We start from the raw sequence: 24,722 nt of genomic DNA, 5'->3' as shown, positions 1-24,722 counted from the left end.
TGCCGCTCTCCCTTCACGTTTCTTGAGTTACAGAGAACTCGGGTGTGAGTGGAAGCTCCCTTCACCTGGCTTTTCCTGCGGTTGCAGCAGAGCCTGGCAGCTTTCTGGTGTGCTGCTGCCGCCACGGTCGGCATAACTGCCAGGGTTGCTTTTGTCGGCCTGTGCGGGCTCTGGATGCTCTGGATCTCTTCTACTTCTCCACTGCTGTTTCAATTTCCTATACACCTCACTTTTTAGTAAAAGTGTGTATTTTGCTGAGTTTTATTGGTCTTTTTCCCCCCAGGCTGCTTTGGCATGGTACCTACGCCACCATCTTCACCAGATGTCCTGTTACTTTCTCTAAATGTCACATATGGAAAAAATTGTGATTCTTGTCTTTGTGAGTCTGGCTTTTTGTGTTTAACATGGTCACCTTCAATTCTATCTATTTTCCAGCAAACAACATGATTTTGTTTTTCTTTGCAGCAAATAAAATTCTTCTAGGTAAGTATACCTTTTCTTAATTGAACCTGTGTAAATTTAGTAACAGCAACAACTGACATAACAAGGTACAGAAAACCACACAGCAAACTTTGGAAAGTATACAACTTATGAAGGCAAACAGATACACAAAGAAATCAGCTCCAGATGAAGACATTGATTACAGTTGTCTGATGAGTGAGACATCAAGTAATACAATGTCTTAAATGCAAGTCAGTTAAGAATGTTCCTACTGCCCTATTTTAGGCCTGTAGTGTTACTTTAGTTGTTATGTTTTTAAATTAAACATTTCTTTATTATTTCCTGAATGAAAGGTTTTCATAAATCTTCATGTTGTTTTCAGAAGAATATTTAAGAGACTGTCAAGTAAATAGTATGTGCTCAGCAAATAGCTGAAATGAATGAATAAATCCAGTCTAAAACACAAAAGATTACAAACTTTTAAATGTGCTCGTTTTTTTGTAGCTGAGGCTTATAATGTGAAATGGGTTGTGAAGCCTTCATGTCATGGCCTCTGGACATATTTCATGCTGCTAGAATCAGAAAACTGACTGAAAGGGACAAAATAAAGGTATATCCATAGCACCTTTTGAAGGAACAAAGCATCTGAATCAAGCAGTCAGAGTCTCATAACTTCATATCTGGATCACTTACAAATTCACTGTTACCAGCCTCCACAGTGGAATCTTCAATGTTGTTGAGTAAAACTTTCATTTGTTCATATTTGGTCTTTCAGCAAGTTACTGTTTTCTCTTCCAGAATTTCCATTTCCCTGTTCTGTACTCTGGGTCATCCTACATGTATATCCATGGACCATCTATCTCTAGCCTCTGTCTGCATTAGCAAATGAAGCCTGTGATAGATGAGTCTTAATCATCAACTTGAAAATATTTTGATTCACCCTGGAGAAAAACTCTACACATGCCTGTGAGGGCCAGAGTGGTTTAACTAGGGAAACAAACTAGGGAAAGAAGACCTACCTAGAATATGGATAGCACCATTTTATGGTAGGGTGTCCCAGACTGAATAAAAAGGAGGTAGTGAATAGATTAGTAGCATTCATCTCTCAAGGCTTCCTGACTATAGAGACAATTTGGTCAGCTGTCTCACTGTCTGCTGCTATTTTCTTCCCCACAATGACTGGGCCCTCAAATCGAAAACCAAACTAAGTCATTTTTTGACAGATATTTTGTCACAGGAACAAGAAAAGTAACTCACACAGACACATGGTTGGGAGATTAGACATTCAAAAGACTGGCTAGTGATTTATTCTCCTGGTTCTCTTAACACAGTTTTGGTAGTGGTTGAGTCTAACTGAATGCCATAATTCCAATTGGACAACTTTCCTCAAGAGACTTGATACCATCCTCATAGATGCCCCTTCCATTGGTCACTTTTGGCCTATGTGTTGTAAAGTTCTTGACAGCTCCCAGGTTTCTGCCATCCTTTATTGTTCTTTCTAGTATTCTACTTTATTTGGAGGTTTGCAGGGTCTGCTTATTTCTATTTTTAGTAGTGTGTATTAATTGGATGAAATAATGGATTTCATTATGATTTTTCATACTGTATATACCATACTTAGAATGGGAAATGCAAAATGGATAGATCTGGAAAGGATTATACTAAGTGAGGTAACCCAGGCCCAGAAAGCCAAGTGCCTCATGTTCTCTCTCATATGTGGATCCTAGCTACAGAAGATTGTGCTTCTGTGTGAGAAGGAAAAACCTCAGTAGCAGAGGCCAGTAAGCTAAAAACAAGGGAAGAGAAGGGAAGGAAGGAGGGTATTTAATAGGTTGGCATTGTATATATGTAAGTAGAAGAATAGATTAATGGGGGTGAAAAGGCCCAAAGTGAGGTCAGGGTAGGAGATCGAGTAAAGTAAAGGTGGAGGGAGGGCTAATCAAAATCTGAGAGGGTATAAATAAAACAAATGGAATCCTTCAGTTTTGGACAATGGAACTCTCAGGAGCCATAGAACATTGCCAGAAAATTTTCAGGGCCAGGAATGGGATACCTTCCAGTGAGTTGTTGGCCAGGGAGGTCCCTGATGCCCCCAAAACATTATAGGCCATTGACAAGGTTCTTGGTTTCTCACCAGGAATAGATGGTAAGACCCTACTTCTGAAGACTCTACATACTTGGGTTGCAAGGCCACTGAGAAATCCTGCTGGAATTGAGCTGTTAACCTCCTCCATGTAGACCAGCTGACAGAAAGCTGGAAGAAGCCATTCTACATGCAGTTCAATGGGAGAAAGACATACCAACAGTGAAGATACTCAACAGTGGACACTACAAGCCTTATAATTGGCCAGCTAGGCCAAATGAGCCAACAGGTACAATAGTGGCACGTCTGTCATGGTGGAAACCAACTGCCCTCCAATTGGTCTGGAGGTCTGCTCCAAGGGAGGGAATACATCCCTGATACCGAAAACTTAAAACAGGGGTAGTCATGAGCCCTAGGGTTGTAACATCTGCCGATGTCTGGATTAGTGTATATACTATACTTATCAAAGTGCCCAATAAGCACTTCTCTTAATATTCATACCCTTATATTAATGCTACTCTCACTTTGGATAGAGAATCTTTTCTTTTCAGATGGCAGTGACCTTGGGACAACTCAGAAGGTATAATCATGCTGGAAAGAAGTAACTAGAATACCAAGTAACATCTCGATCACACGTTCCAAGGCTCAGGGTCTAATGCGAAAGAGGTGGCGGAAAGAATGTAAGAGCCAAAGGAAGGGTAGGACTCCTTACAACATGCTCCCTCCAGACAAAAAATTGGCCTTGTTATCCATGACCTCATAATGCCTGACACTACCTACACAAGACCAGCATAAGAGGAAGGAAGGATCATGGCATCCAAATAGAGGAGAGACTTATTGAGATGGGGCATGGATGTGATGCAGAAGGGAATTTCAAATGGGAAAAGGGGGGGAGTATGGTATTACCATAGGATACTTTTTATAATCATGGAAAATGTTTAATAAAATTGAGAAAAAAATATAAATAAATAAAAGAACTGTTAGCTTGGGAATCACAAACCCCTACATTGACATTATTAGCTATCTGACATCAAGTAAATTAAGCAATTTGTCAACCTGAATGCCATCATCCATAATACATAATTTTCTCATGTCTCCCTTTTAAGATAATGTGAATCTACATTATTCATGAGTTTATATATGGGTATGTACATATATATTTACATATATACACACATACATAAATTTGTATACAAATATCAATGTAGAGCAGGAGAGATAGCTTAGCAGTTAAGGTGCCTACAAAGACTAAGAATCCAGGTTTAATTCCCCACTACCTACATAAGCCAGCGAGATGCACAAGGTGATACTACATGCATCAGGAGTTAGTCTTCAGTGGCTAGAGGCCTTGGCATACTCATTCTATCTTCCTCTTCCTCTTTCTCTCTCTCTCTAATAAATAAAATAAAATTTATTTTTAAAAAGGTCAATGTAATACATCATCATTAATGTTTTCAAAAATTTTTGTAAATTAGTATGTTTCATTTGAAATCTATAATAAATGAATCTCTAGCACATATACAGAACTTTGTTTACACATAAATTTGCTTGATTTTTCAAGTCAAAAACCAAAAAATATATTTATTCTCTTTCAATTGGACTTTTTTTTTCTTTCGATATATTGATCCATGTAATAGCCTTAACAGGGGATATTTTGTTCTTAGGATTGGTAGTAAATTCTGGAGGAGATGAGTAACTATGTGAGAACACATCTACAAAATGTGGCAATTATGGGAATATTCTTCACAGTAAAATAAAATAAAGTGTGGAGCTAACACTTAAAAGAAGTGAGAATTGTACTGGGTAGACATAATTAACAACTTTATTTGGCCAAGGAGTTTGACATTAACAAGGAGGGAGCTGAGAATTGAATTCTGAAATTTGTAAATAAACTGACTGTGTGACAGAAGAGCAGACTGATTTTCAAAATGGATCTAACCAAGGCCAGAAGCTTAGTTCCCACTTTCCTGCAAAGAAGTAACCAGAGCATCTGTCTGAACTGACATCAACATGACAGGAAAATTACATTTCCTTAAAGAAAAGAAAAAGACAAAAGCAATTATCTCACATTGGAGTGCACATGATTTTTAATAGTTGGAACTTTCCAAAGAGTCTTAGAAATGACAGCCCAGGAAAATTCATATGGAAAGAGAAAAGAACACTGCTGCTTACAGGTGGCATTCTGAATGTATATACAACTTCCTTCAGGCGTAATTTATAATAACAATTAATACACCAGGGTATGGTGGCACACACCTGTAATCCCAGTCCTCATGAGGATAAAACAGGAGGATTACAAATTTGAGGTAAGCCTGGGCCACAAAGCTAGTTTCAGGCTACTCCTGGCTATATGTTTTGAGACCCTGCCTCAAAAAAAATTCTTTGTGGATATATATATATGGTTTGTGTATATGGGTACAGAGTGTGTATGTATGGTTACACAATTTGCATGTGTATGGGTACACAGTGTGTGTATATGTATGGTGTGTGTGTGTAACCTGAAGAGGTTTTCCTGAAACTCCTTTTTACTTTATCAGCTTAGTTGTCACCTTGGACACTCTGATACACTCTTCCCACTATGCTCTGGGTTTACCATAGAATGGTCTTTGGTTCAATGACAAATCTCAAGATTAGTGCTCAATCACAATTATTTAACAGATCCTCCTTTAAAATACTGTCATCCTGTCACCTAATTTATTATCCTTACCTAAAAAACTTCAAAGCAGCCCTCTTTCAGCTGTCCTTTCCTCTCATGCTTTGGTATCATCTGAACTATTTCAACATTCAGATGTATGATCAAGACATTATAGCAGCCTCACAGTTCCTTAAATTTCTCAATTCCATTAAGAAATCAGCATCTGGGTTGGAGATATGGCTTTCTGGTTAAGGCTCTTGCCTGCAAAGCCAAAGGACACAGGTTCAATTCCCCAGGATCCACATGAGCCAGATGCACAAGGTGTCTAGAGTTCATTTGCAGTGACTGGTCACCCTGGTGCACCCATTCTCTCTCCCTCCTTCTTCCTCCCTCAAATAAATAAATAAAATATTAAAAAAATAGAAATCATCACCCTTGTATTCCTTTAGGAAACCCTTAAGAACTTTCTAATTCTCAATCTGATTCTACTTCTACATGAAATTTGTAGCCCACTTATTGGAAGGGCTGTTAACACACCTAGTTTATTAGTTTGCGACATCTCTCTCTGAACCCCATCCGAATTTTTAACCCACAGTTAAAAAATTGCAGTCCACTAAAACCAGCGACTTAATTTACCTCCCAAAATTCTCTAAGGGTAGTTGATGCTCCTAAACTGCTTAGCCAGAGAAAGAAAACCTTGAATCATACAGATTTCCATTAGGAAACCATAAATTCTGGTTTCATAATGAACCTTTGCTACGTCCACGGCGCCCTTGCCTGTGTAGCAAGCAGAGATGCTTCTGTACTGGAAGAGAGCTGAGGACAGAGGGCCAGCACTCCTTGGAGGGATGCCCCCGGTGACCCCTTGGCAGTCAGTTACTGTAATGGTTCCTGCTGCCCATAAGAAGTCACAAAGACCCGATTACTGGCGCCAATGTGCTGTTTTCTGCGCTCTGTTCTTTCCTGCTTCCTTCTAGCTGTTTGTCAAAGAACAGCTAGTTTCTACGCTACGCTTACTATTAATCATGCACACAATCAGAGTACAAAAAACAATTTGAGTATTGAATGTGCCCCTCCTATGATTAGGGCAATGGAGGAAATGTATAACTCTACTAGGAATAAAAAATTAACTCTAAAACAGTTTTTAGATGGTGTAGAGTAGAAATAGCTTATGATGTTTGAGAACGATACTGAGCCTGAGAATATGAAAGTAGAAATGTTGATCGGTAGTGTTCATAAGAAGCATGACAGTTCTACAGAAAAGGAGTTACAAAACTTAGACATTCCCACCAGGAAACTTCCTGGGGGATATGTTCAGTACTTGATCAAGGGCAGATGGTGGACTCCTAGAGCTGGAATCTACTTAGTTCCACTCCCCTATGAGGGAGGATATGATAAATTCGGTAATAAATGAATAAATTATGAAGGAAAAAGAAGGCTATGGCATTCTCTTCCATTTATGAAATACTTAACAAAGACACGTAAGCCTTGGTGCTTATACTCTAGACAAGTAAGAAAAAAAATTCCTAAAAAACATTAAACCAGCCTTAAAATATTGGTGGTCTTTTGGATAGAAACACTTTTATAATGAATATGAGGATTATATAAATAATCTAATAAGTGACAAGAGATGGCTCTCTGCTCGGTTTATAAAAAATAAATAACCTATTGTTCACCTTACATCCCTTACCCCAAGCTTCTATTCATGTAAAGCTGTGGTCAATGATGCAAGACGTCCTTCTTAAAAAATGGGTACATTCCTGCCTGATAAATATTACATGTATGCTTACAATAGAACAATACTTAAGATTGTTTAGATTAATGATTTCTGTGATCACTTGTTGGCTTGCTAAGTTTCCCTGTTCAATCTGTATAAAACCTTCATGAAACCTTCAGTAAATTGCAGCAGCATATTCAACTTAGAGTGTGTCTGTCTGTCATTTCCTCGCCGAATCCCGAGTTCTCCTTGAGCCTTCGCCCTTGTTCTCCCTCGGTCCTGATCTCCCCGAGAGTCAGTCCACGGCAAACCTTAAATACTACGTGGCATCCCAAGGAAGGCTTTTTCATTTCCATACCTCCTCAAAGAAAATGCATACATATATATTCATTTGTACATGTATGGAATGTGTGGATGTACATACATACATACATACGTAACTACCTACCCACCTAAGGGGCTGGGGAGATGGCTCAGTGAATAACCACTTGCCATGTAAACCTGAGTACCTGTGTTTGGCTCTTCAGAATCCACCTAAAAGCTGGGTGCACTAGTGGGCATTTTCAATACCAGAATGCTTATGGGAGAGAATGTAGACAGAGGTAGGAGAATCCTCTGGAAGCTTCCAGGCCAAGAAACAAGAAACAAGAATAAGAAAGTGAACAATCAGGCACCTCTGCTAAAAAGGAGGTGAAAGGCTAGAACCAATACCCAAAAGTTGTCCTCTGACTTCTACTTATACACTTTGCAATACACATACCTGCACTCATACAATGAACACACACTGCCAAAAGAAAAATTAATAATAAGACTGCTGGAGAGATTACTTAGTGGTTAGGGCTCTTGCCTGCAAAGTCAAAGGTCCTAGGTTTGATATCCCAGGACCCACATAAGCCAGATGCACAAAGTAGCACATGTGTCTGGAGTTGCTACATAGCAGCTGGAGGACGTGGTATAACCATATTCTCCCTCCCTCCTTCTCTCTCTCTCTCTCTCTCTTTCTCTCTCTCTCTCTCTCTCTCTCTCACTCACTCACTTGCTCTTGCTGTCTCTCACCCCCAAATAAAATCTAAACTGCCAAGTCATATGTGATCTTTTCTAAGTACAGCTTTACAGCCAACAATTCTAAGAGTGCAAGCATTCTTAAGCATTGTCCCACGCATTTATTGTAAGGAGAACTCAGAGCATCTGGAGTACTGCTTTTCAAGACTTTGTTTCTCTGTCTTCTCTGACATCAGATTGTGCACAAACATTTCATAATGTGTAAATTCCTTTGGTCTGCAAGTTAGTGTAAAACTGATGATTTAATCGACCCAAGTAATTAATAACCTTAATATCCACTAGAGCTCGAAAGCAGCTGACACGTAAAATGGAATGGCATGGCTGGAAGCCAAGAGAGAGTCAGTCCCCAGACAGTCAGCGTGTCTAGTACTAGAAGGTGCTACACGGGCGACTGGGGGAAATGACCAATATCTATCCAAGCAACTCATCGTCTAACCTAACTAGCAACAAATAACCGGATGTGATGCCCACACAAGTGCAATAGTGGCACACAGCCATGGTGGGGAACCAACTGCTCTTGATTTGGCTAACTGATCCCCTCAGTGGTATGAGACCCATAGCTGGAGCTGGGAAACAAGTCAGAACCATACCCAAACATAAGCGCACTCTCCAATATCAAGCTACCATCAATCATGGGATACAAGAGGGCCTACACCTATCAAACTCTCTATCAAAAAAGTAAGTGTTATCTCAATTTTCCGGGTGCTAACTTACTCTCCGTTGGAGGACCTGCTTCTCTTTTTCAGATAGATGCAGATCCTAAGGAGAGAGCTGCCCCAACATATGTCAAAAGGGGCCCGACTGAAACTAAGGACAATTGGCAAAACAAGCAAGAATGATGCTAACATTAACCTCATACTAAAAGTAGACCACGGGCAATAAAAAAAATTGGAAACTATGGCTTAATACTTATAATGAACTCAAATGCATCAATCTTCAAGAAAACATTGGCAAACACGATCTAGGAAAACAAAAATATTGTACGATAAAGGTACAGTATATACAAAAAAATTGGTTCAAAATCTAAAACTAAATCTTATTGGCTATATCAGCCAATTAGCCAATCAACAGGGTTAATTAACAAAAGGTCATATTGGCTAATACCAAAATAATTATCACAAAATCTAATACCCAGTTATGAAAAAAAAAATGGAAATTCTTAAATACCTTAAAAATAAAGGACTTCCAGTCAAGATGGCTTATGCCTAACCTCACCTCACAGGGAAGAAAAGGCCAAGACCCTTAAGGTTGGGGAGTAGTAATTTTTGTTTAGGGGCTTGTAGTAGGCTTCCAGTGGGAGGGTGTGGAGGAGCAAAATAGGGAATGCACTGATTCCCACACTCCTGGATTTCCTAACACCACCATCCCCCCCAAGCAACCATCCTAGCCGCAGTCCCATTAGGCGGTCCCTCCTGTACTAACTGCAGGCTAAGTGGACTCAAGCTAGGACGCTAGGTCCTCGGCCCTAGGCTTTCCAGCCAGGAAAATCTGGACAGGATTGGTGTTCGGCCTTTCCAGCCCAGATTTGCTGTCCCTTGCAGGTGCATACAATCACCTTTCCTCCTCCAGCCTAGCTGTTCCCCATGAGCCCACACGATCTCTGGTGTCTACCCCCCTCTCCCCAGCCTTGTTGTCCCCTGCCTGCATTTGTGATAGCCATTCCTGCCCAGCCTTGCACTCTCCTATGGGCAGGCGCAATCACCAGCCTCCCCCAGCCTGGCTGTGCCCTGCACACATGAATGCAGTTCATCCCAGCCTTGCTATCCCCCACACGCAACTGGATGCCTGAGTTGCAGTTACCATCCAGCCTTGTTGACCCCTGTGGGTGATCTCCAACCAAGTTGATGTCTTCGCCCAGCCCATAAGAGCTGAGTGGGCAATTGCCTTACCTCTCGATGCAGTCCCCTCCCACCACCAAACAGGGACCAGGCTAGTACCTCTACCCTAGCTTTTCTGAATTCCATGGGTGATCATCGTCCCACTTACCGTGAACCCCCCACTGCCATGCCTGACCAGCAGGCTAGTATCCCACACCCTAGGCTTTCTGAAACATTGTAATGGGCAGACCACAGCAAAAAAGGATTAGCACTAAAAATCAGATGCAAGTAAATCAAGCTAGATTGCCCATTCCCTCAATGGATGTCTCTAATAAAAACACAGAAAAGACAATAGGATCAGAACCCCAAAATGAAGAAACAAACTATGCAACTCTGGCCAAACAAATAGCAGAACTTGCAGAGACTCAACAAAGGACTGATAATTGTATGAATGGTATGCTCACTAGATTAGACATACTAGAAAAGAACCAGGAAGTGTTCTGAAGACAGTTAAATGATCTTACGGAGAAAGAGAGAGAGAAAAAAAAAAAAAATAGGAAGAGGTCCTCAACAACCTGCTGGCTAAGCTCAATGAAGACAAAAAAAAAAAAAAAAAAAAAAAAACAAGGATGAACTCCAAGAAGCATTAAGAAAATCTGCAAAACAAACTCAAAAGAGGGTTAGAAACTAAACATAAAAAAGCAGTAGAAAATATGAACACTGAACAAGCACAAATCTCTATAGAAGCTCTCAAGAATACGGAGTCAGCCATGTGGAGGACAGAAACTCAGAATTGGAAAACAAATCAGAAGAAACAGTTTGTGAGACCAAAAGTTTCAACAAGTTCAAAAATTTCTGTGAACAGAACATGAGGGGACTGTGGGATACCCTTAAATGTCCCAACATTTGGATCATGGGAATACCAGAAAGCGAAGAAATTCAGATCAAAGGCATGGAAAACTTACTCAACAAAATTATCAAAGAAAATTTTCCTACTCTCTCAAAAGATAGTCCCAACAAGTTATAAGAAGCTAGCAGAACTCCAAACAGACTGGACCAAACCAGAAATTCTCCAATACATATTATCATTAAGACTCTAAACATCAACTCAAAAAAGGCAGCTAGGGAGAGACAACAAGTTACATATAAAGGAAAACCCATTAGAATTTCTTCAGATTTCTCAATGGAAATCCTAAAAGCCAGAAGGGCCTGGACTGGAACACTGCAAACTCGAAGAACTTAGGTCTTTCAACCCAAACTACTCTACCCAGCAAAAGTAACCTTCAAAGTAGATGGTGAAAGAAAAACTTTGTACAATAAAACTCAGGTATACAACTATATAAACACAAAGCTAAACATACACAGAGTACTTCAGGGGATGCTCCACATAGAAGATTCAAATAACCAACCTCAAGTGCCTACGGGAAGCAGACAACAATAACAAAGCTTTAAGAAGGCACAAAAACTACAAAGGACAAGAAAACACCAACCTCAATATGGCAGGTATTAAAATCAAACCTCACAGTTATTACTCTAAATATTAAGGGCCTTAATTCACCCATCAAGAGACATAAGCTAACAGGGTAGATAAGCAAATTAGACCCCTCAATCTGCTGTCTTCAAGAAACCCATGTCACTACTATAGACAGACACCTCTTCAGGGTGAAAGGATGGAAAATTATATTCCAAGCAAATGGAAATAGGAAGCAAGCAGGTAGACTTCAAACCAAAAGTAACCTGAACAAAGTCCTTGCAAACCAAATTCAACAGCACATCAAAAGCATTATTGACCTGGATCAAGTATGCTTCATCCCAGCAACACAGGGATGGTTCAACAATATGGAAATCTGTCAATGCAACGAATCACATAAATAAGGTTAAACAAAAAAACACATGTTCATCTCAATAGATGGAGAAAAGGCCTTTGACAAAAAACAGTATCACTTCATGATCAAAACATTGAAGAGAATCTGTGCGGACAGTCTCAACATCATAAAGGCTACATATACAGATCCTAAAGCCCAAATAATATTTAATGGGGAGAGACTGAAAGAATACCACTGAGATCAGGAATAAGACAGGGATGCTCACCTCTGCTCTTCAACATAGTACTGGAAGTTCAAACTCAAACAATAAGACAGTAAGAAAGAAATAGAATAGATACATATTGGAAAGGAAGAAGTTAAGTTAGCCCTATTTGCAAACAACATAATTCTATACATGAGTGACCCAAAAAACCTCCATCTCAAAACTCTTAAAGTGTTTAACTCCTTCAGTAAAGTAGCCAGATATAAAATCAATGCACAAAATCAGTAGCCTTTCTATATGCAAAAGACAAAGATACAGAGAAAGAAATAAGTGAAACTGTCCCATTTTCAATAGCATCAAAAAATACCTTGAAATAATATTAACCAAGGAGGTGAAAGACCTTTACAGTAAAAACATAAAAACACTTAAGAAAGAAAATCAGGAGGACCTGAGAAAAGGGAAAGACCTCCCATATTCATGGATAGGTAGAATTAACATTGTGAAAATGGCGAGCTTACCAAAAGCAATATGTAGATTGAATATAATACTAATAAAAATCCCAACATCTTTCTTCACAGAGATAGAAAAAAAAGATCTCAAAATTCAAATGAAATGGCAGAAAGCCTCAGATATACAAGCATATCCTCAGCAAAAGAAACACCTCTGGAGGCATCACCATACCTGATCTAAAGCTATACTACAAAGCCATTGAGTAATATGGATAAAATGAATGATAAAGAATATCCTCAACTTCTCCTGTTTTTTTCTCTCTTTCTTTTCTCTCTTTCTCTTTTATATTACCTATATTTTGCTTTCTTCTTCTCTCTTGACACTGAGCTGTAACTCCCAGTACCAGCATGTTGGTGACATCCACAATGCTGTTAATCAGAGACCTACAAGTTTTCTCAAAGGAAGACAGAATTCTGTCAGAGTACTTGATGACCCACCAAATAATGGTAAGACCCTACTGCCAGAGACACCATATGCTGTTGAGACAGAACATGGAGCAATGTGGCTGGAAACCAGAAGAGTCAATCCCCATACAGTTAGTTAGCTTTTCTAGTGCCAGAAGGTGTTACATGAGCGACTGGGGGAAAATAACCAACATCTGTCTAAGCAAATTGTGCTCTAAGTTATTCAACAGCAATCAACCTGACATGATGCTCACACAAGTGCAATAGTGGCACACAGCCATGGTGGGTAACCACCTGCTCTTGATTTGGCTAACAGATCTGCTCAGTGGAACAGAACCCATACCTGGAATGGGGAAACAACCATATCCAAAATTGAGCCACTCTCCAACTACAAGAGGGCCTATACCTATTAATTTGTCTGTAAAATAATAATAGGTATACATGCATCTGGCACTGACCTCACTCTCTGTTGGAGATTTTACTTCTCTTTTTCAGATGGACACAGAACCAGAGGAAAGAATCAGCCCATTGCACACTACCTGAGCACCAGCTGAAACCATAGAATTAGTGGGTTAATGAGCAAGAGATGCTTTCTCAGTGAACCTGGTACCAGCATAAGGGTGAAGGAGACAGACACAGAGAACACTCAACTCCTACAAATCAGATATCTGGAGACACAAAGATTCCCAAGACCTCCCATCACTGAAATAGACCTAAAATGAACCCAACATGGCTCAGGGAAATTCATGGAAATGGGGGAAGAAAGATTGTTAGAGCCATAAGTTGGGTCATTATGCACAGAGACACTGCCTCTCCCCCATAACTGAGGGCCAACGCCATAATGCAACACCCACAATCTGCCGGGGGGGGGGTTGGAGGGGAAGAGCAGGATGACCGGGAGAAGGCTAACTATGGTAACATCATGGCTGTATACACACTATATAGATAACTAATAGAAAAGAATAAATAAAGATGAACAACTTCAGTTTCATAAAGGTAATTTTTTCAAAAAAATCTATATTTTATATTATACTTGCTGATGAAAAACTGAATGGTATCTCCAAAAGAAAGGTCAGTTCAAAGAAAGAGAGAGAGAGGAGAGAAAGAATTGGCACACCAGGACCTCCAGCCACTGCAAACTCCATATGTATACTCCACCTTGCATGCATGTACAACCTTCCACATGCAACACCTTGTACATCTGGCTTACATGGGATCTGGGGAGTCAAAAATGGGTCCTTAGGCTTTGTAGGCAGGTACCTTAACTGCTAAGCCATCTCTTCAGCCTCAGATCAAATTTTTAAATAGAAAAATTCAAAACTAGGAAAGAAAATTCTTTGGTATACAGAGCTGAGACAGAGAGTCCTTTAGGTTTTGAAAAGCTATAAATGTAAAAGCTAATAAGCTAAACCTCATTAACATTAAAAGAACTAATAATTAAATAGAAAGATAAAATCAAGACTAGGAGTGTTTGAGAACCACATATCTCAGAAAGAACATGTTAGAAAGTATATGAGAAATACTTGAAAAATCTTATTAGAAATGGGCAAAAAACACATGAACAGGTATTTCATACAAGGCTGGATGACAAGCACCTGAAAATATGTGCAACAGATTAATAAGCATATACAAAGGCAAATAATTTTCATCAGTACTTGAGAGAAAGTTCATAGGAATATTAATGTAAGTTAAACACATTTTATCTAAAATGTTTGAGACAACAGTTGTTTAAGGTTAAGGATTATTTCAGATTTTTCTACACTTTTTTTGTCAAATCATGTCCACAAATAAAATAAATACGCATCACAAAAAAATTATACACATAACTAGAAAGTAATTCCATGTAGTGTTGTTACTGTGTGCTTTTTGAGTATAACGTAGTACATTGGCTCAGGAGTAGAGTGTCACCAGACATCATTATCAGTGCTCAGCATTTTGAAGCATTTGGGATTTCAGATTAAGAATATTCAACCTGTAGTAGACTAAAATTGGAAATAATCCAAGTGATCTTTAAGAAACATATGGCAAAGTAAATTATAGCAATTCTCCCATGAAATTAATATTCAGTAATAAAAACAATTAATTGCTGATAGATGCAACAATACTTTGAGGGAATAATGCTAAGTAAAGCCTATAGGCCCACAGGGCCATATAATTCATGGTTACACAACAGTCTTAAATTAACAAGATTACACAAATGGGAAACAGATTAACTAGAGGCCAAATTCAAGATCAGGTATAGAATATACTACTGTATGAGGAAAATAACAGTATACTGGTGGTGATGCAGCACCTCTGTATCTTGACTGATTAATGCCAACACATGCTGTGGTGCTGTGCCATAATTTGTAACATGTTACTAGTGGAGAAACCATGGTTCCTAAGGCTCTTTTATTTGAGATCTGGTATCCAGTTAGAGGCACTAGGTAAGAAGTGATTGAGTCATGAAGGCTCTTAACTTCCATTACCAGATTACAACACTGATGAAATCAGAGTTGAATGGACTACTGGGATGCAAGGCCTTTTTGAAGAAAGTGGGATACTGGGGTTATGCCTTTGAAAGGCATGTCTGTGTCCTCATGCCCAGTTCTGCTTCCTTTCTGTGAGGATGTAAGCAACTTTCCATGCCCCTTCACTATGATGTACTTTAGACCTCAAACAGAGTCAAAAGAGTAGGGATGCAAATCTCTGAAAATTTACATAAAATAATTCTTTTCTCCTTTAGGCTGATTTTCTCAGGCATTCTGTCAAAGTAATAGCAATGTAGCTAAGAGGATCTTCTTCCAATGTCTTACATGCTAATTTACCATTATTTCAAAATAATGTTAGTTTTAAAAGTAGTTATTGCATGTACATTATATTTGTCCTTGTGCAAGATTTTCTTCATTTATAATGACTAATCTTTTATTCACCTAAGACTATTGATTCCTATCACCTAGAAGATGTTTCTAATCATTGGAGCCATCAAACAGAAAACTGATTTCCCTAGACAAAAGAGTCCCCTTTATTAACTATGATTTATTATTAATTTACTAACTGTGAGCATAGAGTGCATTTGGGGGAGCTACTATACTGAACAGAGATATTACCAGATGATCAATAAGGCAAAATAAAATGTAGGACATAAAGAAAGAAAATCATTTGTACAAATTATGTGTAGGATGGGTCAACAGGTATTTTACAGCCCATAGTGGAATACCATTAACCTACCAAAGAATACTAATTTTCCTTTTAAATGGAGTTATATTTTACAATGAAACATGACTTAATTTTCTTACACCTATGTACCATAAGGATATTAAGCCTGGGATGGCCTTGTATGTATTTTTCAGTACTGTATTACCTGCAAACAGAGCACTGGCGCTGAGGCTGAAGGGCTGTGAACATGACAATCATAGAGTAGTTTCGAGGTGGTGCCTTTACAAACTTCCGGAATTTATCTCCATTCATTCGGAAGATCGAGCGCCTAGAGCTCCATTCCATCAGCTGTTCTACTTTTTCTGCCAAAAGGTTCTGCAATTAAACATACAAGTTAAAGTTTACAGGGAGTTAAAAGTGTTCAGATTAGATCTCTTATAAATAGAATTACATTGAGAGTAGATTTTTAAACCAAATTAACCTTTCTTAAAGGTTTGTTTAGGTGATTTAGGTGATATATTCATTTTTGTCACTGGCCATCATTTTCCCAAATGATTCCTGTTTCCACTTGAAAAGTATGTTCATAACGTGAAAAGGCAATGCAAACAAATAAACCTCTAGTAGGTAGAAGGCAGGCAAGCTGGTTAGGGAAGTTGAGACCCAAGGGTGGCACAGCAGCAGATTCCCTAGATTTTTCTCTGGTCTGGTATTTTCCAGGCTGTTTTCTGACTTGCTTCCTGGAGAAGGCAGTGCAGCGACACAAGAATGCCAATGACAGAAAGCAACAAGGCTAAAAGACACGTGTTCTATTCTCTAACTTGAAGGATAAGGAAAAGGCCAGCCTAGTAAGATAAAAATAACTCCCAGCAGAGCTGGAGAGATGGCTTAGTGATTAAGGCAATCAATTCCCCAGAACCCATGTAAGCTAGATACACAAAGTGGCACAGGTGTCTAGAGTTCATTTGCAGTGGCTAGAGGCCCTGTGTGCCCATTCTCATTCATTTTCTCTCTCTCTCTCTCTCTCTCTCCCTCTCTCTCTCTCTCTCTCTTCTCTCTCTCTCTCTCTCTCTGTCTCCCTCTCTCCCTCTCTCTCTCTCCCTCCCTCCCTGCCCCCTCTCTCTCTCTCATATAAAGTAACTAAATAAATAAAATTTTTAAAAATTAAGAGACCACAAAAACAACTGCTGTCATCATCAACTCACTGGCACATGTGGAATGAGAGGCCTGTAAGTAGCTAAACTTCTCTGCATGTTCATATGCAATGGCACAAATCTCACAAACAGAGCTGCATGAAAGAGGAGACACAAGATTACAATGATAAAAGTGAAGACAGAGGTCAACAGTGAGCCAGCAGGGGGCAATTGGAAGGGGCAGAGACTGAAGGAAAGCACAGGAGTTGGGAGCATTGGGCTCCACAGGAGGCAGGGAGGAGGGGGCCCTCTAGCGTCTGTGTAGAGCATTCATTGTAACAGGAAGAGGCAGAAAGAAATAAGAAAAAAAAAAAAACTCTTCAGGTTGTATTTCTCTAAGAAAAAGAACTTCCTGCCCTTACAAAACCAAAGCAAATGTCAGTGGTCAGAAGAGAAGCTGGAATTATTATATTTAAGTCAGCTCTACTGTACAATTTAAGGAGAAATGTAATCTCTTTCCCTTAAAAACGTGATAGCAGCTCCCTATGAATCCCTCAGAAATGGGCATGAACTCAAGAAGCGAAGGCAGACACCACAATCTGCTTTCAGGGAGAAAGAGGTAAGAGAAGTGTCCCCAGCCACCTGGGCAAAGAGCAGAAGGCCTGCCATAGTCATATGACAGAAAACATTCCCATAAACATGACTGCATGAAGAAAATATATGGCTAATTATTGGGCTACTTTTTAGCTTTAAAAACAAAGAGTCTTGATTTTGCTGTAACAAAAAGGGAAGAATTGAAATTAATCTTCATTACAAAACAAACTACTTAGTTGCAGGTATTTTTAAAGGGTAGTGCTTAAATTCTGTCTGCAAATACACTATGAATACTTTTTCATAAGGATAATAAAATTAGAACTTGTTTTAAGAGAGACCACTCTTCCTCACTACTGTGCCCAAGCACTTGACAACTATGCAGAAAGACTTAGTTCTTACTCTCTATTCTTAGAAGCAATATAAGAGTATTTTTCATCTTATGCCTAATCACTAGTACCAGTCTTCAACTCTACTATTAGGTTGAGATGGGTTTCCCAAATAGGGAGTCGCCAAAGAAAACAGGATGGAGACAGAGAGATAGATATAAGGGAGTGGGTCATCCACATTCCTCAAGAAATTGCCCAGCCATTATGCCCCAGGAACAGAGATTTACTGCCCATTATCTCTCACCTGGTCACTTCTGGTCTCATCTTAAAAACAGAGATTTACTGACCCTTATCTCTCACTGGGTCACTTCTTGTCTCACCATATGGCTAATGTAAAGAACAGAGATTTACTGCCCCAACAAGAAAAAATTCCTTCCCTTCCTCACCTTCCCCCAACTGAAGAGCCTATAAAGCCCACAATCTGTAACCCCAAACTGACTGCTCCACTCTTGAGAGTCAGTCCTGGCGGCTCATGTTCACCTCCCACCCTGCCCCCATAACAACTTCCATCTTTGTAAAAACTCCCATCTTTGCCTCAGAGTAGTCTCCGTGGTCTTGGTCACTCCTGAACCTTACATTTACTATAACAGTCAATTAATATGCTATCAATAAATTCCTTTAAGCCTTGAAACTTTTATCTAATATCTATGAGATTAACACAAAATGTATTTTTAAAAATTTAAGACTTGTAAGCCTTTATGTAAAGTCAGAGTCCTCAAACCAAAAATCAAGTATTAATATTTATAATAAATTATTTTTAATGTAAAAAAAAACTAACTAAGGTTACCACTCCTTACATACAACTGTCCAGACAGAATTTGGCCTCGATATACAAGACCTTGAAGTGCCTAGCAATACTTACACAAGACCCTGAGAATAGGAGAAAAAGATGATGAAGGGGAAAGTGGGAAGGGGAGGGAAATACCATGGTTTGTTGTCTATAGCTATGGAAGTTGTTAATAAAAAAATATATATATGAAATATTTATTCTCTATCTGCCTTTCTTTCTTTCTGTCAGTCTCTCACTCTAAAATAAATAAAAAATGAACAAAAAAATAAAATAAATAAAGGGCTGGAGAGATGGCCTAGCAGTTAAGCGCATGCCTGTGAAGCCTAAGGACCCCGGTTCGAGACTCAATTCCCCAGGACCCATGTTAGCCAGATGCACACATCTGGAGTTCGTTTGCAGTGGCTGGAAACTCTGGCGTGCCCATTCTCTCTCTCTCTCTCATTCTCTCTCTCTCTCTAGCTATCTCTGCCTCTGTATCTCTCCGTCACTCAAGTAAATAAATAAAAATGAACCAAAAAATTATTTTTTTAATTTAAAAAATAAAGTATTGTGATTTTCATTCTCTCAAACAAATAAAGGAGCTGAACATATGGCTCAGCAGTCAGTGAAGCTTGCTTGCAAACCCTAGCCACTTATAATACACTCATGTTCTAGGATATGAAATTCACTACACTATTTTGTCTGACCAGATCATGGTATTCATCCTCATTTTCTATTTCTTTATTATTTTAATATTTTATTTATTTATCTGAGAGAGAGAGAGAGAGAGAGAGAAGATGAATATGAATAAGGGTGTGTCATGGCATCCTATCAATGCAAATAAACTCCAGATGCATGTACCACTTTGTGTATCTAGCTTTATGTGCATATTGAGGAATAGAACCAAGGACATCAGGCTTTGCAAGCAAAGGGCCTTAAACCTCTGAGCCATTTCCCCAAATCCCCTCATTTTCCCTTTCTTACACAAAGACATTTATTTATACCACTAGTATAACACTGAAAAAGGCATGTCATTGTTTTAATTTACAATGCTATTTTGTGGCAAAGTGAATACTTTAGCACATTTATACATGCAATCTGTCTTACAAACTATTTCACATTAATCACTGATCTACTCACAAATGATTATTGAAATTTTGTTAGCATATATTTATTACACAAAGTCATGAGTTTCAAATAACATTTGAAATATATCATTTACTCTGATAGAATATCCTCTCCTGTCTGACCACTGTTAGTCTCCACCTTCCCAAAGAGTCCCTGCTTCTACTTAAATATATTACATATACATATATATCATATAAACATACAGGAATCCTAGGGTCCCTGTTTGAGAAGAATCATGGTATTTGTCTGAGTATAGTTTATTATGCTTAAATGTCATTTTTACTTTTATTCATGTTCCTGCAACTGACATAAAATTATTCTCTTTAATGTGTGAATATCTGAAATGTGTCTACTGCTATATTTTTGGCCACATGTGTTACTTCATTTTTTGAGACCTGTTTGTTCATTTGTCCATTTACTGATTGCATGATTTGGGTGAGGATGTTTAATATTTGAAGCTTGTTTTATTTTCCAGGTATTAATCCTGTTGGATGTACAGCTGGCAAGGATTTTCTCCCATTTTATAGGCTGTCTTCATTGTTTATTGTTGTGCTAATGCACCTTTTTAATGTAATGAAATTCTATTTGTCAATCCTTGACTTAGAATCATTTCCAGAAAGTCTGTGCCTTAGCTTCAATATCAAAGTATTTGTCCTATTTCTTTTTTTTCTCTAGTAGCCTCAAAGTTTTAGGTTTTCCATTAAGGTATTTATCTATTCTTGATATTTGCACAGGAAAGGAAACAGGGCTCTAGTCCCATTCTTCCACATCTGCTTCTCCAGTATTTCCAGCACCACATATATAATTTCTTTCTATTAATTCATTAATTAAGAGAAATTAATAATAGCAATTAATTTATTCTATATTAGATAAAATTAATGCAATGAAACTTCCACAGACCAAATAAATATCAAAGCAATGCCAAAATAGGAATTTGTCACTTCTACATTATCTTCTTTTTGCTTATAGGTTGGGAAGAGAATACAGATGTTATAAAAGTAATGGTTTTGAAGTATATATTTATGTTTTGTAAATTATTTTTGTTGTAAAAACATTCAATTTACTATGTGAGAAAAACTGTAGCTTTAAAACCTGAAAATCAAACCCATGCTTTGACACTATAGTCACTTTATTTATTCAGTATTTTTTTTTATCATAGAGAGAGATAGAGAATTGGCAGCAGAGCCTCAGCTTTGCAATCAGAGTCCAGACACTTGTGCCACCTAGTGGGCACGTGCATCCTTGCACTTGCCTGACCTTTGTGTATCCTGCTAAGGTGGAATCTGGAGAGTAGAATATAGGACCTTAGGCTTCACAGGCAAGCACTTAAATGGCTAAGCCATCTCCTCATTCCTATTTAATGAAATCTCCTTCTCACCAGAGGAATTCACATAATCATGTATGAATCTTTCTTCTAAAACAATACATCTAGCATAATAGAACTGGTGTCTAATGACTGGTGATCAATCCATTCCTACAGATTTGTCCAAACCAACAGAAATTCTTAAAAAAATTATTGTGCATAATTCTTTAGTGTGGTCAACCTAGATTCAAGTGACAGCTTCAAAAATGAAACAGTGTTGTTAATAAGCTTCACTATTTCAAGTCAATAACACAATATTACTTTGGAAAGCAGTATATGATTTGATGCCATTATAGCCAAAAAGGAAAGAAGATGCACAAACATCCAACTCAAGTTCTTGTTTCATACAAGGACATGGATTAACATATCATTTTATGAATACACTAGAGTTAAAAAAAAGTATGACTATATAATGAGTGGTAAATCTATCACTGTCAGAAAATAATTTACAATAAGGACAAGGAAAAGACTGGGTCCAGTCCTAGGGTCTTAGGTAGGGATTAGAAGGATCCATTAAAATTTTCTAGTTTTAAAATATAAATATGCCTATATGTTTAAGTAGACACAGAAATAAATATGGGTCTTATACACAAATAAAAATGTTTTTATACATGTATTTCCTATTTTCTGCTGAGAAGACTGAGGAATAAGGTCATGACAATAGCTTTAAGCATACTTAACATTGAGAAGTTCTACCTGACCTTAAAACATTTGGTTCTGGCTTGTAACTCCCAGTATTATAAATTGGCTACAACCCATATTGAGGACAGGCTTCTGTCAAAGCACATGATTACCCGTCTGAGGTAAAGGATAAGCCCTATTGCTGAAGACACCATATGCTGCCAACACCAAGCATCAAGAAATCCAGCTGGAATCTGGAAGGATGATTAACCTGTATAGTGCTGGAAAGCACTACATGAGCTGCTGGGGAAAAATGCCAATTACATTGTGAGAAAGCAGGGGACATTGCTCTATGAAACCAACCAGCCTGACAAGATGTATACACCTGTGAAATAGCGGTACCCAGACTATGTGGGTAAACAGTGGCCCTCTGGTTAGCTAAGAGATGGCTCAGTGGAAAGGAACTCATACCAGGAACTAGGAACCAAATCAAAATCCTATGAAGCCAAGCGTGCTAGCACACACCTTTAATCCCAGCCCTTGGGAGGCAGAGGTAGGAGGATCGCCATGAGTTCGAAGCCACCCTAAGAGTACATAGTGAATTCCAAGTCAGCCTGGGCTAGTGCGAGACCCTGCCTTGAAAAATCCAAAAAAAAAAAAAAAAATCCTATGGAGATCATAATTATGGACTCCAATAAGAAGCTCCTACTAGTATTTGGCCAAAACACAGACTACACCTATCAGAATTTCTTTTAGTTTACAATGTTTATTCCCTTTTAGCTATGCTAACTTCATTTTCTATTGAAAAATCTGTTTCTTCTTTTTCAGAAGGCAGCAGGAACTGAGCATAACCAAAATCTGTCGACAACACAAGAAAAGATAGCTGACTACTTCTATGGACAACACGAGAAAAGACAGCTGAATCCTGTCAGGAGATGAACTACCCCTCACACATTAGCTACAGCACAAGTGAAACTGCAGAGGAACTTATAAGATTAGCAAGAATGCCGTTTCACTTCCATGACTAGCCTGACAACCTGTACCAGAGTGATAGAGATAGGACCAGGAGTATACTCAAAAAGTACCCTAAGAGAAATCCAGAAGCTGCTGAGAGCTCAACACTAAAATAGACTGAAAACACATCCATTGTGCTGGAGAGGTTGCTTACTGGTTAAGGACCTAGGCTCAATTCCCCAGTACCCAGGTAAGCCAGATGCACAAGGTGGCAAATGCATCTGGAGTTCGTTTGTAGTGGCTGGAGGCCTTGGTCCACCCATTCTCTCTCTACCCACCTCAAAAAAAAAATATTAAAAAAAAGGCTGGCAAGATGGCTTAGTGGTTAAGGCACTTGCCTGCGAAGCCTAAGAACTCATGTTTGAATCACCAGGTCCCATGTAGCCAGACACACAGTCAGGCAAAGCATGCAATGTCACTCATGCATACTAAGGGGGCACATGCATCTGGAGTTTGTTCTCAGTGGTTGAAGACCTTAGCATGCCCATTCTGTCCCTCTGTCTCTCCCTCAAAACATGAACACACACACTAAGGCTCAGGGGATTTTGCAGAAGAGAGGCTGCAGAGAATGCAAGAGTGACAGGGTGGGAAGGACTATCCAGAGGCATTCCCACTGCACCACAGTGACTGCTATTCACACAACCCATAACCCACAATCCCACAGTGGCCCTCAGTGGAATGGGGACAGGGAGGAAAGAAATGATACTGCCAACACGACGTGTCCATACAAATTTTCTATTTAATAAAGTGTGTGTGTGTGTGTGTGTGTGTGTGTGTGTACATCTTAGCTTCTAAATACCATCTCCTATAGAAGGAACTAGGATCCCCTGAAGAAGTGATTTTTAAAAGATGAAATAAAAAGAAAACAGTGTGATACTAGAACTTACAAAAGTTTATCATGGTGACACAAAATAAATAAGTGATCAAAAATAGTTAAAAGAGGCCAGGTGTGGTGGTGCATGCCTTTAATCCCAGCACTTGGGAGGCAGAGGTAGGTGGATCACCGTGAGTTCGAGGCTTCCCTGAGACTACATAATGAGTTCTAGGTCAGCCTGGACTAGAGTGAGACCCTACCTCAGGAAAAAAAAAAAAAAAACCAACTGATAAAGATCATACAAGAACAAAAACAATTCCCTATAAACAAACACAGAAACATGTAAGCAGCAAGAGAAGTACTGTATCCTCAACTACAAAACAAATACCTAAATGTCCATACTTACATTACTAAATAACTGCATGAGTTAATAAATTCCTTGCAAATAAAGAGGGCTAGATTAGTAGAGAGGCCCATTAAACAACATTGAATCCAGATAATCAGAGCTTACATCAAGAAACAAGGCTTGCCAAAAACAGGTATAACCTTACATGCCCCATGGGGGACAAGTCACTTTAGTCATATTCTTCTCCAAACTTATAACTTCAATCAAATGTAAGAAAAGACTGCAGAAACCCAAATGTAGTAACATTCTACATAAAACTAACTTAACAGGTACTTTCTAGGCCTACATTTTATACAAGATAAGGATGTAAATACTGAGCAGTTGTCACATATTGGACAAGACTAAAGAGAAATTGCAACTGATTGCACTGAGAAGACTGGACATAGGGCTTAGAGGCAGAGCACTTGCCTAGCATATGAAAGAGCATGGAGAGACACACAAAAGCCATTTACTAGAGGGAAGAAAAACGCAGCTTGAAAGCCTAGAATCAAACCTCATACAGAAAAGTAACATTAATGAAACTGAACTATAAAGTGTATGTTAGTTAACACTAATGAACCAAGCCAGATGTGTAGAGGGAGGAGGATTGCTGTGAAATGGAGGCCACCCTGAGACTACATAATGAAATCCAGGTCAGCCTGGACTCAAAAGACCAAAAAAAA

At 38.8% G+C, this 24,722-nt stretch overlaps 1 protein-coding gene across 5 annotated transcripts in view; it reads right to left on the bottom strand.

Moving 5' to 3' along the window:
- Tusc3 (tumor suppressor candidate 3) overlaps positions 1 to 24,722 on the bottom strand; it is a 269,847-nt gene that overhangs the window by 157,243 nt on the left and 87,882 nt on the right. For all 5 annotated transcript variants that reach the window (XM_004657096.2, XM_045141663.1, XM_004657097.2 and 2 more), the window contains exon 2: positions 16,041 to 16,210. In XM_004657096.2, the coding sequence (XP_004657153.1) occupies positions 16,041 to 16,210 (170 nt within the window). The remainder of the gene's footprint in view (positions 1 to 16,040; positions 16,211 to 24,722) is intronic.

This window comes from Jaculus jaculus, chromosome 1, assembly GCF_020740685.1.
Source record: "Jaculus jaculus isolate mJacJac1 chromosome 1, mJacJac1.mat.Y.cur, whole genome shotgun sequence".
Lineage (NCBI taxonomy): Eukaryota > Metazoa > Chordata > Mammalia > Rodentia > Dipodidae > Jaculus > Jaculus jaculus.
This window is presented reverse-complemented; position numbering and strand designations above follow the sequence as displayed.